At 51.4% G+C, this 17,554-nt stretch overlaps 1 protein-coding gene across 1 annotated transcript; it reads right to left on the bottom strand.

Annotated features, from left to right (window-relative positions):
- Window positions 1-84: 84 nt before the first annotated feature.
- On the bottom strand, window positions 85-16,818 carry CFAP251 (cilia and flagella associated protein 251). Its single transcript, XM_058036995.1, has 23 exons — window positions 16,788-16,818; window positions 16,128-16,316; window positions 15,884-15,968; window positions 15,620-15,726; window positions 15,337-15,477; window positions 15,040-15,149; window positions 14,485-14,593; window positions 13,989-14,069; window positions 13,621-13,698; window positions 13,140-13,184; window positions 12,699-12,916; window positions 12,108-12,281; window positions 10,082-10,329; window positions 9,835-9,983; window positions 9,228-9,401; window positions 8,780-8,964; window positions 8,139-8,253; window positions 7,781-7,944; window positions 5,421-5,511; window positions 5,076-5,219; window positions 2,785-3,013; window positions 1,519-1,620; window positions 85-672 (listed from the first exon to the last, which is right to left on the bottom strand). The coding sequence occupies exons 2-23, from the start codon at window positions 16,152-16,154 to the stop codon at window positions 521-523; spliced, it is 2,928 nt and encodes a 975-aa protein (XP_057892978.1). The 5' UTR covers window positions 16,155-16,316; window positions 16,788-16,818; the 3' UTR covers window positions 85-520.
- Window positions 16,819-17,554: the final 736 nt, after the last annotated feature.

The raw sequence follows: 17,554 nt of genomic DNA, 5'->3' as shown, positions 1-17,554 counted from the left end.
ACTGCTAATTGGAATTACTACTTTCAGAAAGAAAAAGTCAGTTTAAAGGCCAAAAGAGAAGCGTGGTTTTAATGTATACCACAGCATTTATTTCTTATCCGAGGTCCATTGGATTTATAACTACAAATCCATTCTAACCTGTCAAAGCATTTATCAATGTATTTAATCAATACAATACTCCTACATTGCTCTTTTGCTGTCAGGTTTCACAAATGAATACTGTCTTAACGTAATGAAAATAGACTGCATCTGGCATAAACCCACCTGAAATGACTTCTGGGAAGGCTCCAGCCAAGGATGGAGTGGCCACCTGCCTCATTCTTTCCAGCCATTCAGTGTTTCCCTATATAGGTGTGAAATTACAGGTTTGTGGCATATGCCAAACTGGGGACTTATTCTAGAGTTTGACTAAAATGCAACTATATGGCCTTTACTTTGCAATAAACACAAGCCATAAATTTTGCAGATATTTGAGGAGAGGATCCTGGAAAGTAGGAGCAAACTCAAAATCTAGTGGTAGCTATGATTCTGGGCCTTTGTAGGTCAAAGATTCTTCTTTTTCCTTCTGTTCTTTTTTTTCTGGTTCAGCAATAGGTAAGCCGAGAATGTCTGCAACAAATATCTCTGCTGTGATTTCTGCTGGAATGTCTTCTTCAGTCAAAGCTGCTGCACCTGGAGAGCAGTAGCAACAACACAAGACACACAGAAAAAATGTCACAATTGCTTTCCCGTAAAATTTAGAAGCAGCAATAAGTGAATGAAATGTTTTTAAAGATATACGAAGGGATCACGATAAAGTGATGGTTTACTAGCTTGATACTTTTTGTGTTTATATCAGGGATTAAATCTGTGTGTCTCACCTGGCAGCAGGTCCCTGCCTCAGAGGAGTCATGGGACAACTTTAACACTCGGTCGATTTGATGTGATTTAGGATCCTGAGAGATCCAGGGATTTCAAAATTCCCTTTGGGAGCAGCACCTTTGCTGCATGGGCCCCATTGCCAGTGACCCTAAACAGATTCTGTTCCAAACTGGTGGGGACTGGGACATGAATTGTACAAAAATGCAGTTCCAATTACAATGGGCAGTTAAACTCAGCCACTTGGCTCAAATCAATGCTATAATTTGCTGTTCCAGGCTGGTGTGGACTGGGACATAAATTGCAGACAAATGTGGTTGTTACCAACAGCTCTGCTACAATGGGCACTGTGGCCTGGGTGAAACCAGCCCTGGGATTTCCCTGTGTGTTTCTAATTTCAGTTCCAGCCAGCAGATAAACAGCAATGTAATCTTGTCAGGCCCCAGTTATAGTTCATTGTCCATTTATTTTTAGATACACCCATGCAATTGCTGTGTGGATGAAGGACAGTCTGTAGCTCTGTGACTATTTTTGCAATCCCATCTGAGCAGTTTTGACAGCTCTCAGCCTAACAGGGTAAATGGGTTTGAAATTTAAATTATTCCGTTTGGGAATTGAAACAGTCCTGCTTCTGTGCTGTGTGGAATGCTAATGCTGTACCTGTGGGAGGGTGGGTGTCCAGCTCAGATCCTTCTTTGCTGGGTCTCTTGCCCAGCAGGGTGATCAGACACTCAGTCAGCTCATCCTCTGTCATCTGCTCCCCTGTCCAAACAGAGCACCAGCAGCCCGTGGGTTATGGGGTCAAGAGCATAAAAAAGCAACTCAAATTAAACTAAACAGGAGAGTTCAAAAGAGGATCTGGCTTCTCTGAGATATGGACATACACACTGCCAGCTGGAACACACGATCCCAATGCAGGAAAATGGATCCCAAGGAAAATTGTTCTTCCCTATAACATTTTGGGGGAAAGTGTCAATCAAAGGAGAAATTCTGATGCAGGCAGCTCTATGAGCAATGCTGCAGTAGCAGGGGCTTGAGCTTCTGTTCCCACTGGAGAATTCCTGGCACAGACCACAGTCCATGTAGCCATTTTCATGCAGAGGAAGAGAAAGGTGGAGAAAAGTCTTGATTTAGTGTCTTGAAATAACATGGACACAGCACTTGTTCCCAGCTAGTGGTTGGCTCACGCCCTGGAGCATGAGGTTATAGATCTGTTATGAAACTGTTCTATCTGATGTACCTATTTATGGATGTTCACACCATCTGTATAAATAGCTAACCTTTCTCACACTGGTTGAATCCCTGGTTTCTGAGGATCTTTGTGGCAAGGAGCCTTGCCAAGTGATGTACTGAGTAAACCAGCATTTCTCTTTACCTGTTTTAATGCTCAGCCACACTTTTATACCAGAAGAAAGATAATAAAAGTTTGTTATTAGCACTCTGTGGCACTGGCCAGAAGCACATTAACACCCACATTTATGGTGTTCTCCCTGATTCAGCTCAGCCAAATCATCCCATCTTTGCAATCTTTCACACAGGTACAGCCCAGGACCAATTTCATCCCTCCTTTCTGGTCTCCCTTTTATCAGTTTTATACTACTTTTCCAGAGCCTGGTGACTGGAAAAGAGAACAGCAATTCAGATAAGGGCACACTGGGAGAAGGATACATTTTGCCAAGATCCATACTTATCATTTAACAGCTGAGGTACCTCAGGCCAGCAGAGATTTCCAGAGCAGTAAAAGAAGCACAGCTGGGACAGGACATGTGATTATTCAATTTAAAATCCTAAGGCAGGTGGCTCCTCACGCCTGCCCTGGTTACCAGGTTCTCATTCCAGAATAATTTCTTGCTGCAGGGGAAAAGTTCTGGAATTGCAGGCAGAACTAGCAAGCATAAAACTGATATTAGAAACAAAATAACTCACCTCTGCACTGAAGCAGTGACAGGAAGTCTCCTCTGTCAATAACTTTGTCTCCCTCCTTGTTATCATAACCAAGAACCTCAAATGCTCGTTGTATGGTTTTCATTGACAAGCCGAGTGCAGGTCGATGATTTATATAAAGTTTGATAAAATCATCTAAATTGATTTTTGTCACTTCTTCTCCAGTATCTGCATACTTGCTGAATTTTACTTCATTTATCATTTCTTCAATCTAAAGATCAAGACAAGGCAGGTTGTTACATGTTTTATTTTGAAGAGCATTGGGCCAGTTTCCGATCCCGTGGATGCCAATGTCCCCAAACCGTTCATGTGTTGGTGCTTGGGTGCCATGACCCCATCCCAGGGGGAAGCTGCACTCAGCAGCTGAGGGTGGGCATGGCCAACAGTCACACACCTGCTGACATGACAATAACAAGTAAATATAGAGGTTACACACACAGAGTCATTTTGGATTTCCTCTCTCGTGACAGGCACTCGGTGACCCTGCAGCTGTTACTGCACCTTGGGCACAGCTGTGCTCCACTCTGAGACAGTGGGCAGGCAAACCACAAACCAGCCAACACACCATCTTCCATCCTTGCTCTGGGAGCACACACACGAGGGTCCCAACAGAGCCAGGATCAGGAATCTTATCCTGACTCATAAGAAATCTCATCTTCCCCATGTCTGGGGCAGTTCAGGCGCTGCAGAAGCCAAACCCGAAATGTGCTTAGTGGGGCTGACACCCTGCACTGCTGGATCCCTCACACTCCTCTCAGACAAACAGGCCAGCACCAGCTGTGCTGGATACCAGTGGTTTTCCTGAAGTCTGCTGCTGTGAGTCAGCCCAGTTGGCAGCTGTGCAGATGTGTGTTCAAAAGGCAGCATGTGCTCCATGCCTTCATTGTCCCTGCAGCCCCTTCAGAGACACACGGGCAGCAGAGAGACACCAGCACAATTCCCCGTGCCAACACGTACCAGGCCTGCTCTCCCCGGGAAGGGAAGCTGAGGCAAGACCTCCCCAGGGAGGACTTTGCATTCAGCCTTGGGCCTTTGTCCTTGTGTCACAAGTTTTTCCACTGAATGAAGCCCAGGCAAGAGGGAAATCTCAGCCTTACATTTTTCCTGTAGCGAATGTCACACCAAGCAAGAACAGTCATTTTCACTTGGCTCTGGCTGATCTGGGATTAGGTTTTATATCAACCCCACTGAACTACAAAAGAAAAACACCAATTCCCAAAAGCTTTGCTAGTCAGCCCAAGATGCCTTTTCTCCCTCCTGCTTTTCTTTTATTAAAACACTCTAGAGAGAGGCAAACCTTCTCTCTGGATTTATTACTGATTGTAGGTTGCCTGGTTTCACAACAGCTCAGCACCTCTGTTTCCATGCCTGAAACGCTGTTTATATTTTAATTTGGGGAAGTGTGGGGCATTATCAGTTATTGTTCCAGAGACATTTCCCAAGGGAATATGTTCTCTGTGTCCCCAAGAGGCAAAAATTTAATAACCCAAGGAAAAGATCTAACACGGTATGAAGAGATAACACTTCAACTTGACACCAGGGCAGGACAGACCAACACTTGCTGGTTGTGGGGGCTCCCAAGTGAGTCAGTTTGGTGGTGGCTGTGGCAGCAGTCCTGCCTCCCATCTGGTGGCTCTCCTGGCAGAGCATCCCTGGGCAGATGGAGTGGCACAGACTCCCAGCAGTGCCTCAGCAGCCTGTGGGTTGCTGTGCCAGGGGAGAGATGAACACAGTCTCCCCTGTAGAAAGGCTGAGGGAGCTCAGTGATGCACCTCCTCCCCTGGGGCAGCCTCTCCTGCGGTCAGGCTGGAGCTGGTGCTCAGGGGCCGTTATTCAAATCCCCTTGCTTCAGATTCAGTCATGCCAGGTTACACATTACAAATGAGGTTTGTGTACAGTGCAAACTGCCTTGGAGAAACACCACACAAAGGGCAAGAAGCAGCACCTTATTAAATCAGTTCTCTCTGCTGTAACATTTTGACCCTGAGGTTGCCTTGTTGAACAGCTCTGAGCTGTCAAGCTCCAGGTTTGCTCAGCCTTCTTCTGCAGTTACCCAACTTGCTAGCAAGGAAACTTTTTTAGGAATTTTCTGCCAGACTCTGAGCACTACTATATTGATGCAGACCAGATAAAAATACATTGACAGCCAGCAAATATATCCCAGAGCCATCCAGCATGGCAATGGTCAGAATCTGGCCCTTAGAACACTTGGGAATTGCAATCAGTCTTGCTCTTTCTTCTTTTAATAACAACAATAAAAACAGCTGACCAACCTCTTCCTCTGATGGATAAAATCCTATTGCTCTCATGACAGAAGGAATTTCCTCCAAGGGAATATGGGTTGACACCCGTCTGGTCTCCAGTGTTTTGATACCTTGGCTGCACAGCTGTACGTAGTAAAAATAGTCCTCCATGTCCTGCCAGGGATTCAAACAAACACAGCAAATTTCAGTTACCAACAGGCACGGAAGATAAGGCTCCTTTTAGGGTTTTCTAACAGCCATATCAATGAGATTGCTGTTAAAGGCTAGCTGGACAAAACATAAAGAAATGTCAGGCCTGTGTAAATTAAAGTCCAACCAGATGTGGCCAGACAGCGTTCACGGTGAGATAATTACCCTGAAGAATTTGCCTTCTCTGCCACCATCCAGGAGGTTGTAGAATGGGATCAGGTCCTCCCCACCCAGGAAAGCAGCAGCATCCAAGGCACTGGCAGAAGTGAAGGAAAGAAGGTACAGGAAGGGTTCATGTGAGGAGAGCTTTCACGGTTCCTTTCTAGGCATTGTTCACAGACACTTTCAATAAATAAAATCCCTGGGCCTCAGAATTCAGGAAAAAGCACTGCCTTGAACCTTGTGCTATTTTATCATCAGCTGCACTTCTACAGCATATTTCATACCCAGGTTTTACATACAATAGCACAGTGTGGGAATTAATTGTTACTGAATGGTTCTCTTGTTTAGTGGAATGAGTACAGGGCTGGGAGCCAGGAGCTTTTCCATGGACTTGAACTTGGTGTCTGGCATTTGGCTTTTCTGCTTCCTTATAGAGACATTGAGGGAGATGAATTAGCTAGATCAGCATTTTGAACATGCCGAGAAGGCTGGGGCTTGGTGTTTGCAATAAACCACACAACTCCCTGTTCCTTGATCCAACACATTTTTCCCCAGTAACTCAGGGCAATCCATTACCCGACTTCCTCCGCCGTGGAGTCGCAGGTGCAGTTTGCATTAAACTGAAAGTGCCTGAGTAGCCACCTCTTTGTTTCAATTTCATAGGCAGTTGGAGCCTAAAGAATCCCTTTGGCTTGTGCAGATGTAAAAAGAAACCAAGCCTGGAAGTGCAATCATGGCATAGCACTGCCACACAATGCCCCACGCCCGGCAGCCAGGCTGCAGCTTTCACACACACCTCTGTAGTGCTGCTTCCACTGGGGGTTCTTGCAAGCTTCATGCTTTTTTCATAATTAAGTTATTTGGGTATTAAACACAGCGGAGATTCACAAGATGCCAGAAGCAGCAATAAAATGATAATTAGTTCATCAAAAACTTCGCTCCAAAAACAAATTACAGAGAAATTCAATGTTGCCTGGACTCTGGCCAACCATTATAAAGTAGGATCATTTATATTCTATTGCCTTCCTTAAAATGTTGCTTATCCTGACCCCCGACTGTTTAAGCCACACAAAGTGGAAAAGAAAATAAATAAACCCATTGCTTTCCCATCCAAGTTTCCTTTGTTCTGCACATGAAGGTGAGCTGGCTTGGCGCTCCTTGGGCCTTACTCAGAGCAAATGGTACCTGCAAAATGTGTTCCTTGCAGGACCAGCATGTGTCCTAAGCACAAAGCCTTGGTCCTAGGAAGGTGAAGAGCAGTGGTGTTTCCCAGGTGCACACCTAATGGCAATCATAGGAACAAGGGCTAAAAGCCAGATCCCATGGAGTTATTTCCCAGAAACCAGGACACACAGTGCTCTGTGCTAGGAGGGTGTTGTGCAGAATTTGAAAAAAAAAAAAAACCAAAACAACAAAATAGCACAGACTGAGGGAGACCATGTCTATCCTAACACGTCTATCCGCACTATCCTAACTCTGCCATGGACTAAGCTCCCTTCCCAGTCCCTGAAGTGTGAAGTGTTCCATGGTGACCTGGCAGCTTTCATGCCATTCACAGCTGCCTTGCTCCATTTCTATGTACAAATATATCTATTGGGCCCCTGCAGCCATGAGGGGAGAGCCTGTGCCCCAAACCTGTATTGCATTGAGCAGCTTTGGTCCTTGACATGCCAAGAAACCAAAATATCTATCCTGCCTTTGCTGTATTACCCTCCTTTCATGTGGGAGTACATCTGGCACCACTGCCCAAGGGGTCTGGCAGAGGGAAGCCTGCAGAGGATGGTGTAAGAAACCTGGCAGGATACATCACTGATGCTCTGGGCCAGAGCCTGGAGATCCTTCTTTGTTAAAGCAGCCTCCACTCTTCAACCACCCCATTTATTGCAGGCCATTTATTCATGTAAGCAAAGCTTTATAGGATTATGGTGGCTTGTCCTAAATCCATTCTTCAAACACAGGGGGGATTTCCCAGCAAATTCCTATTCCATTTGGAGAGCAGACACTTTTGCATCAGCAGCTGCCCTGTGTGCTCTTTCTGCAGCCAGTGCTGCTCCTCTGCTCCCTGCCTAACCCTGACAATCTCCCATCACACTGACCAGGCCCTCACGAGCATCACAAAATCCTCTGCCCAACTCCTTACCATTTGGGCACCATTTCCCAGACTGGAGTGTTGTCCAGGCACTATGGCCAGCCCCGTGAGGTTTGCTGGCTTAATCCCTCCTACATCACAGAGAGGGGAGCAAAACCCCTAAAAATACATCCCTCCTGTTTCAGCTGCCACCCCACATAGCTTGGGGCCCAATGGATTGGCCAAGCAGCTGTGGAAAGCAGTAACAAGGTTCCTTTTCCCTTCCATAACTCACTGTAGGTTGACCTTCCATTTCATGAACGTGCGCTCCCTGCCCCCGGCTGTGAAGACGTAGCGGCCGTCGTGGGAGACGGCAAAGTCAGCGGCGCCGTCCGGGTGGCAAATGAAGGCCGAGGACTTGTGGGGGTTGCCATCAACAGGCAGCATCTGCAAACCCACCTGTAAGGCAAGAGGGAGTCTGGGAGGGCTGGGGGTCCCACTGGGGCAGTGCCACATCCTCCTCCCCAGGAGCTTGCTCAGCTCTCAGGCAGGAGCAGCCTGCACGTGGTGGTTTCATCTTCAAGGAAATTCCCAAGGCCCACCAGCTCTGCAAGGGGGGGCTCTTGTACAACTGGGCAGGTGGGGCTCCATACCTTGTCCTTTGTAATGTACACCAGGTAGTGTTGCCGGGGGTCTGCAGAGCTTGTCCTAGGGAGGATTTGTATCTTCTCCAAGGGGGAGCCATAGGTTGGTCCCAAAAGGGTCTTTCTAAAGGCAAACAAGGTATTTATCCACTCTAGGCCACCCAAAACACACTCTAGGCCACCCAAAACATTTTTCCCCTCTGAACAGCTGTTGTGTGGAAGGTTGGGTAGATAAGGGAGGTGTGCAGAGGCTTTGTCCTACTGACTGGGAGAACAGGATAGGACAGGGCCCCTGCCTAGAAGGAACCACACTGGGGCTCAGAAATTTATTTAGTACTCAGGGATTATTGGTCTTTGCTCATGTGGACTCCAATCTCTTTGTCTGATGTCTAACTGCTACATCTCAGGTTTAACATAGTGAGCAGACCAAGATTCACCTGCAGCTATAACCATGCTAAATGACACATTAGTGATCAGCAGAGTGGGCATAAGAATGGAGTGACCTGAAGGCTCTAGAGCCATCCCAGGATCTGTGTCACAGATGGGAAATCACATGCTCCTGGGTGGGAGTATGGTGGTCATTAGACCAAGGAGAACACAGGGTCAGGAGAAGGCTCCCAGGCAATGGCAGCCCTGAATCAATCCTCTACCTGCACATTTTGGTTGTTGAGTTGTAGAGCTTCATTTTGTAGCAGTTGTTGGCAGTGAGGAAAAAGGACTCAGTGCTGAGCTGTGGGTACCAGGTCAAGCACAGGGGCACTGCAGCCTGCTCCAGCCTGTCCCTGTGTGTGACCACCAAGTGGTCTTTGATGCTGCTGTTCAGGTCATATTCAACCTGGAGGGAAGACAAGGAAACACAGCAACTCCCCTGTGCTCTCCCTGCACCCTTGACTTTGTGCATTTGCATCTCCTGGAGAAGCCACAATGGGAGAGCCTCAGCAGCAAGACCAGGCTGAGAAACAACCCATAGCAATGGAGATGGTGGGGAGAAGGTTGGGAGCCATGGAACCAAACATGGAGTGTCCTTTGATGGCCTTGTCAAGCCCCACCCCTTAACCAGAAATCTTCACTGTCCTTGAAAGTTTTGCATCAACGCACCAGCTGCCGGTCCTCCCCGAGGCTCAGGAGCCGGGGCTTGTGGCTGTCTGGGTGGACCCCGAAGAGGATGCCCCGGATGGGTTTGTAGTGGGACACCAGCCCTGCCAGGTGCTCCCAGCATCTGCTCTCGTTCTGCAGGACTCTCTTGTAAACAGTCACTGAATAAGTCTCATCCTGCAACAACAGCACAAAGGTCAAAGAGGGAAATCTTTTTCTTTGTACAGATCATCATCAGTTGCTACATACTCTGAGCCAAACTGCTTCAATGCTGCCTCAATACTCCTACAGCAAGACCTGGGACTGAGGGAGCAGAGCATCAGCCAGGAGGAAATTCCTGCTCCAGCCCCTTCTTCAGATGGATGCAGAGCTAAGCCTTGTCACTAAATTTAGGGACTGGGCGGTCTGCGGAGCCGCTGTGACTGGTGACGTTTTTACAGAATGACTCTTCAAACCAGGAAAAGCATTTTGGAGTCAGGAAGCCCCAGGGGAGGAACAGCCCTCTGCCCTGCTGCTCTGTGCCTGCAGGACGGACGGCAGTTCCCAGTCCCTCCCAAAGCTCCCCCGCCAGCAGCGCGTGTAAATCACCGAGCGGAAAAAACAAGCGTACAGCGGTTGCGAGGTACTTGGAATCGTGAGAGAAGCCGATGTGAGTCACGGGACCTTGCGAGCACTGGAATTCCTCGCAGATGGACTGAAGGGAAATTGCATCAAGGATGTAAACGCTTCCATCAGTAAAACCAGCGGCCAGCAAATGACCTGGAAAGCACAAGGAGACCAGAAACCTCTCACGACACCATCACTCCTTCCAGGAAGGCCAGTGCTTGGCACTTGGTCAGCTCACAGGGCTGGGATACCTTCAGGATCATAGGATAAGCACTGGATTCCAGCCTCAGTGAATATCCTGCTGACGAGGTACTGGGTCTGCTTGTAGTCCCACACCTTGAGCAGCCCACAGTGACTCCCCACAGCCACCAGTGGCTCCTGAGGGTGGCAGGCAATGGCATTCACAGCTTTCTTTGCCTCTGTCATGATTCTTCCAAAGTTTGCGCTGTCTGTTGCAACATGGAACATGGTTGCATCAGAGGTTGAAAGGATAAAGTTCCTGTTTAGTGTGAGAGAAACAGAATTCGATGAATCAGAGTAACTGGCTCATGTCCCTGCAAGCTATATTACACATCAGTCTCTTTTTGGCAAGTTAGTTGGACAATCACTTATATTTTGTGATGCACAGTATGCAAACGCTCCTTTACCTGGAAGGCAAGTCACACTTTGTATTCATGACCTGGGAAATGGCCAGGGGAAAACACTGGAGCCAGTTCCATTTTCTACTTGGCTGGGCAAGCCAGAAGATGAATGACATCTGGGGAGCTCCTGCCTTTGCAAGTCACTGGTGTGTGAGATGGACAAGTGAGCAATTGGAGATACTCTGAATGGCCTTTCCACGTGTCCCCATGCCACCACTGTCAGTGGCTCCACATTGACCATGCTGCCATGGCCAAGGCCACAGGGCAGTTTCAGCCCCTGTCTGCTCACTTGGCCACGCTGAGCAGGTTTCACTGTGTGACTGGTGATGTGTGAAGCAGACAGCAGGATAATTATTCATTTTACAGCACAAATATGTACAGCTTCAGTCTGCCTGATTGAGAGTCTGGAGCCAGTAAAAGGGACAAGAGAGGATCTCACAGAAATCCCACAGTGGTTTGAGTAGGAAAGGACCTTAAAGATCATCTTGTTTTGACACCTTCCACTAGACCAGGTTACTCCAAGCCCCATCCAGTCTGGCCTTGAACAATTCCAGGCATGAGGCATCCACTGCTTTTCTGTGCCAGAACAACGTGTGCCAGGACATCACCACCCTCACAGTGAGGAATTTCTTCCTATATCCCATCTAATCTTGCCCCCTGTCAATTTTAGCCATTTTCCCCTTGTTCTGTCACTCCCTACCCTTGTGTAATGTCTCTCTCTGGCTGTTTTGGAGCCCTTGAGGCACTGGAAGGTGTTACAAGGTCTCCTTGGAGCCTTCTCCAGGTTGAGTCAGCACAGACAGACCCATGGGGAAGCACACCCTCTTTGCCAGCTGTTCCATCACTGCCACCAGTTTGTGCACATCTGGCCCAGGCACTGAGGGACTCTGCACCCCTTGCGTGCCTGAGCTGGGCTCTCCAGCCATTGCTAATCCCAGCAGCCTCTGGGATGAGCTCAGGCCTTCCCTCTCCCTTTGGGAGACCAAACCATCCCCCAGGACTCTGCTCCAGGCTGGAGAAGAATCTGTCCCACGTGGCTCTTTGGAAAACACGCGTGGCTAAGAACAGACATTGCCAGGAAAGCCCTAACAGCAGTGACAGATGTGGTTTGCAGGCTGGATGGAGCCACACAGCAGCTTCATCTGGCCTGCAGGCTCTCTGTAAATCCTCAGGCACAGCTGTGTCACACAGAGGAACAGAGAGGGGCTGGTGACCAGTCAGGGTGGTACAGCCCTGTGCCGGTGCCATGGCCCCGATTAGCTTGCCAAGCCATGAGAAAATCCAACTGGATCCAGCCATGCCTGGGAAGGGTTTAAGGGGGGATTAAGGGGCCCAGTGAGAGCTGGAGGCTCAGCATTAGCACTGCCTGGTGTGCTGGGTACGTGACAGAGAAGCTGATCATCACTGTGCCTGCACAACGCTGGGTGTGCACCAAGGCATCACCTGGAGCTCAGTCTGGGGTGTGCTGGAGCCCAGCCACACTCCCTCCCTCCCTGTCCTGCCCAGGAGCCTGGGCACAGGGCTGAGCCTGCTCCAGACCAGGCAGAGGCTCATGGAGCAGCTCTCACTGAGCACCTCCCCAGCTTTCAGCTGCAAGGCAAACACAGGAGACCTGGGTTGGTAAAGAGACACTCACCTGGTGAGAAAGGGCTGCCTGCTGCTTGGGAGGGCACCGGGAACATCCCGAAGGATTGTGGAGAAGGAGATGGACTGGATGGGACCCACTTTGTCGTGGCTGTAGATGGTGAGGAGCCGCAGCTGCCCATCGTAGAATTTAACCTGCCCGTTCACATCTCCTGTGACTATATAGCTGCAGGGAAGGGAGAGTCATTAACCAACACACTGACTGACAACTCCCAAATAGTTCTTGGGCAGCATCCTTGGGTGGAAGCAAATCTCTTCCCCATTTCCCCGCACAAGCACACGGGCAGAGCCCTGCACAGATGTGCAGGAGAAAGCCAGGGTTGTGCAGAAACCAGCGGTGACCCTGCCGTGTCCCTGCCGTGTCCCCAAGGCTGCGGCGGCGTTTGGTGGCTGTCTGCTCCCTCTGCCGGTAGCAGCCAGGAGGCTGAGCCACTGTCTGAGCTATCCCGGGGGAGCTGGCATCGCATCACCACGACTTTACAACCTCGTTTCCACCCCCAGACAAATCCATTGCTGGAAAATTACTCATAAACCAGCAGCACTTTCCTGCGCCTACAGCTACTGAAAAGGGCTGCCCCGTTACCTGTCCAACACCTGGAGCACGGTAAGGCTCTCCTCCTGCATTGTCACCACCTTGGTGGCTGTCACTCCGTGGGGTTTGGGCAGCCGCTCCTCGGGGAGGGTGCGGGGCTCGTGCATGTCCCACACCACCAACTTCCCGGCCGACGTGGCCGTCATGGCTTGGGTGTTGTTAAAGTGGAAAACTGACTGGCTGAACTGTCCCACCACGCACTTGAACGTCTGTGGAGACAGCAGCCAGGCTGTGCTTTCATCCCAGGGCTGGATCTGCCCTCCTCAAGCCCTGCTTGAGCTCAGTTTGGGCAAACCTGGCTTGTCCCTGTCTGAGGGGGACAGGCTGGGGCCATGGCCACTGGTTTTGTGTAAGGGGATGGGGAGGGACAGTGCTGCTGCCAGCAGGAAAGCCAAGAGGGTGACATGCTGTGACCCTCCCTGCTTTGCTCACCTGGTTGATCAGGAATGGTGCCCCATACTGCAGACCAGAATTATCCTGGGGAAAGCAGAGAAAACATCCAGGACAGGGATTTTGGAACCAAGCCCTGCAGTGCCAGCACGGCCCTCCCCACCACCTGGGCACTGGCCCTACACTGTGGTGACCAAAGCAGCAAAGGCTCCAAGGTCTTCCAGAGAGCACAAAACATCCTCTCAATCCACCTGTGCTTCTTTCCAAAAGCTGCTGAATGGCACAAGGCCCATGGGAAAGCAGGAGTGGGAGAGTGAAGAGCCTCCCTGCCACAGCTGGGCCTGACCAGTGTGGGAGTGGAGGGAGTGTGATATCTGTCCACTTTGGGATCTGGCAAGGGCAGGGAGCAGGGAAGGGACAGATCTGCAGAGTGACCCCAGTTGTGGACAGACAGACAGCCCCTGAGCCCCCCTGCCACCTCCTTTGTAGCACCAGAAACACGACTTCCCATGTCCCTACTTACCCACAGGTAAAATATCACCTGGCTTTTGCTGTTGCTGACAAACTCATGGGGATTTTGAGGGTTAAAAATGACATAATCCTGAAATTCAAAAAATTGCATTAGCACCAAGCTGAGCAACGCTTTCTGCTTATTCTTCCATCCAAAACCACTGCTTTTATCCAAAACCACCTCACCAGCTGCACTGAACTGAAATCAAAAGACACCCCTTGCCTGTCAGGCATTAGAGGAACAGGGGTGAGCCCTTGGGATGCTCTGCTGGATCAAGGTGCCCCAGAGGTGTGATCCTGCCTCCCATGGGGGTACCAGGGGTACCAGGTGAGGATGGGGCTGCCTAGCCCAGCTCTGCCCCCCTTGGCATGGTCACTCACCTGATAGCCAAACTCAGGGTCCAGTTCTGTGCTGCACGTGGGTTCCCCTGTGAGCCAAGTCCACCTCCAAACAGAAACTTTCTGAAAGAGAAGGGGAGAAGAATCCAAGGAACGCTCCCATGGCTCTGTGGAGGTTTGGGGAGCCAGGTGAATCCCATTCCCCACTGCAGGGGATGGTGTGGCCTAAAAGACTGGAGCAGGCTAAAACCCAGCACAGCCTGGCAGCAGAAAGCTTAATTTCAGGAAATAATGCTAGAAATGGCTTAGATGAAAGTGATGAAGTCAGAAGCTTTTATCCCAAACTAAGATCCATTTTCTCAACTCTGCAGCATTCACTTTGATGAAATCCAGGTCTGTCTTCTAATGGCTCAGCAAAAACAAAGCATCACTGCAAACCCATTCTCCCCATGTGAATCCCCACCTCCCCTGTGCTGCACTGCAAACAACTCCCAGCTCTCTATCCTGCAAAGCTGTGAAAGAGGAGATATTGTCTTACCTGCACAGCAGCAGCACTGATGGTCACCAAATACTTGGCATCCTGGGAAATGGCGATGGCACAGAGCCCGTCCTCAGGGTGGCTCTGGAAGATGGTGCGCACGGGAACCCTGCGGAGCAGAGATCCCCTGGCTGCTCCTGGCAGCTCTGGGGGTGCCAGGCAGTCCCTTGGCAAAGCCTGTGGCACAGCCCACCCACCCTGCTCTGTGTGAGATGGAGGGAGGCTGCAAACACTGGTGCTGCCACGGGCTGGGGCTCAGTGTCCCCTCCATCCCTTCCTCCCAAGCACTGGGGAACAACTCACCAGGGATCTTTGAAGATCCTACAGCATGGAGATGTGATGTACTCAGTCTGGGGGAGCTCAGCCCCATCTCAGTGTCCCATGGGTGTGGGTGATACAAGGACAATGAAGGACTTGGTTTGGTTTTGGTTCCTTTGCTGCTTTTTAGTCTGTCCCTCTGTTCTCCCATTTTACTCTCAGCTTAGACTGGAGTCGGTCCTGAGTGATTTACTGGGCACAGGGGGTTTCCAAAAGAGGAGGTTCCTGGGAGCTTACCCAGAGTAGGAGTCCCACACGATGATCATTGCATCTGGCCCTTGGTCAGCAGTCGCAACCCAGCGTTTGTCTTCACTCACACACAGGCAGGAGATGACATTCGTGTGGCCCTGGGGGAGGAAAGCAGCAAAATGCCTTGGAGGCTGCAAACCTGGGGCTGTTCTGTTCCTACCTTTTGTATGGGCTGCTCCTGGGTTTGGCTATGGGTGACCCTTGAGCACAGGGCACCAGAGAGATGGAGGGAGGGGGTTCAGGAGAAGGGGAGGAGGAGGAGGGAGATGCTCGGCTGTGCCAGACCTGCAGGTGGGACTGCCTGTTCTGCAGGATGTCGTGGATGACCACTGTGTGGGAGGAGACATACAGGAGCACCCGGTGCTCCCCGTCCATCAGGCTGTGCACAGCCAGGCTGCTGTTGTAGCCAAACACCCAGGACAGGTCCTGCAGGGAAGAGACAGCTCCTGGCTCTCAGCAGCCAGGACAGAAAAGGCACATGGGGTCTGCGGGGTGATGGAGGAGAGCAGGGCAGGAGTGCTGGGTGCCATGGGGAGCACCCTGGTGGCACTGTGCCCCTTGTACTCACAAGGGGGTAGAAGCTGCTGTCCCTGTTCTTCCGGAACAGCATCCCCGGCGTGGCTGCCCACACCATGCTGGCAGAGCCTTTGTGCCGGGTGTGCTTCTCCCTGTAGCCTGAGAGAGGGCTGCACATGGCTGCCTGGCACTCAGACAGTGCTGGGGTGGGTCAGGGACTCCAGCACCCTCCAGGCATCATGTCCCAGCAGTGCCTTCCCCAGGGTGCCCTGGCTCCCAGCCCGGGTGCTGGGCAGGGTGTCTGAGATCCCCATACCTAAAGGAGATGAGCGGGGACAGAATGGTGACTCTTCATTTTCCTCTGATGCTCTTTTGTTCTCCCTGGCAGCAGCAAGGGCAGCCTTGAAAAGGAGGACAGGTTTTGGTGAGTGCTGTATGGGGACTGCCCTGTGGCTACCGGGAATGAAACCCAGCATGTCTCAGATCCCAAGGGCTCTGTTTCCCGTGGGATCTACCCCAGACCCTGTCCCACACAGGACTTTCCATGGTGCTGCCCTCACCTCATCAGGCTGCACATCCCGGGACATCTCTCTGGGCTCACTGCTGCTCCTCCCTCAGTGGGTTACTCCAGTGTAACTCCACACGGACCATCCATCCACAGCTTCACCCTCCTCCCAGGGAGCTGCGGTGTGGAGATGCTCTGAAATACTTCCCCACACACACTCTCCCAGATTTGGCTCCACAACAACCTGGAATTGGGCACAGCAGGAGAAAAGGGCACCTGTGAAGCTGGGAATGGGTCCCAGAGCCCCTTCTCAGCTCCCACACCGGGCACAAACCAGCCCAGTCCAGCGATTATTGCAGCTGAGCTCAGGCTCCCTCCCTCGGCTGCCCGGGCACGGAAATTTCCCTTCCGTATGGGTTTGGTCCCAGCCCCTGTGAGCACAGAGCTGCTCCTGGGCGGCAGCTGCTTCATCTCCGGCTTCACGAGTCTGGATTTGAGCCAACACCCAAAACTTAGGCACAGAAAACTTTTACGGGAGGGGAAAGAGGCCCTGGGAAAACCTCCCCGGGCCTCGGCGGGCGGGACGGGAGCCCGGGAGCGGCCGCCGGCTCTCACCGCGCTCGCACGGAGCCGTTCCCGAGACCCCTCCAGGCTTCGGTACCTCCCGCTGTCCCGAGGGACCCTCCGGAGACCCTCCCGAGGACCCCCCGCTCACCGACACCGCGATCCCCGCGTCTCCGCCTCTGCGACCGCCGTTCCCAGGCAACGGCTGCACCGGCAGCACCGGCTGCGCCACCGGCTGCACCGGGAAACGGGGGGAACCTCCTCATCCTCACTGGCTGCACCGGGAAACGGGGGCAGAGAGGGGGAAACCCTCCTCATCCTCACCGGCTGCACCGGGAAACGGGGGGGAACCTCCTCATCCTCACCGGCTGCACCGGGAAACGGGGGGAGAACCCTCCTCATCCTCGCCGGCTGCCAGGAAGAGGCAGCGCTGGAGGGAACATTCAGCCCTTCACCCTGCCCAAGCCCAAATCCCGCTCGTGGCTGTCACAAAGCCCCTCTCGGCATCGCCGGAGCCATTCAGGACCGAACCCTCATCACCTGAGGAATAGGATGGGGGATCTTTACCCGCTGCCCCCCACAAGGAGTTGCAGGCAGCTCTGCTTCAGTGGCTTCCCTGAGCAGGACAAGCAGAGTCAAAGTGAGAAAAATCATCCCCCAAGCCCTGCCAGTCCCTCACAGTCCCCAGGCACTTGCACAGGGCAGCCACTCCCAGGGCTCACTCCAGGCTCTCACTTCATCCTTGCAGATAATCAGCTCCAAACGCTCCCAGCTGTTTACCTCAGCCTTGCTGTTAAGCTCAAATAATAACAATTTCAAAAGTTAATTTGTTTTTCCTTCTGCCCAGAAAGAGCCTCACACCCTGCTGGGAGCGGAAAGGAGATTTGTTATCAGCTCCCATTATCTCCCTGACCCGGA

This window comes from Melospiza georgiana, chromosome 18, assembly GCF_028018845.1.
Source record: "Melospiza georgiana isolate bMelGeo1 chromosome 18, bMelGeo1.pri, whole genome shotgun sequence".
NCBI classification, from domain to species: Eukaryota; Metazoa; Chordata; class Aves; order Passeriformes; family Passerellidae; genus Melospiza; species Melospiza georgiana.
The sequence above is the reverse complement of the archived record's forward strand: the minus strand, read 5'-3'. Positions and strand labels throughout refer to the sequence as shown.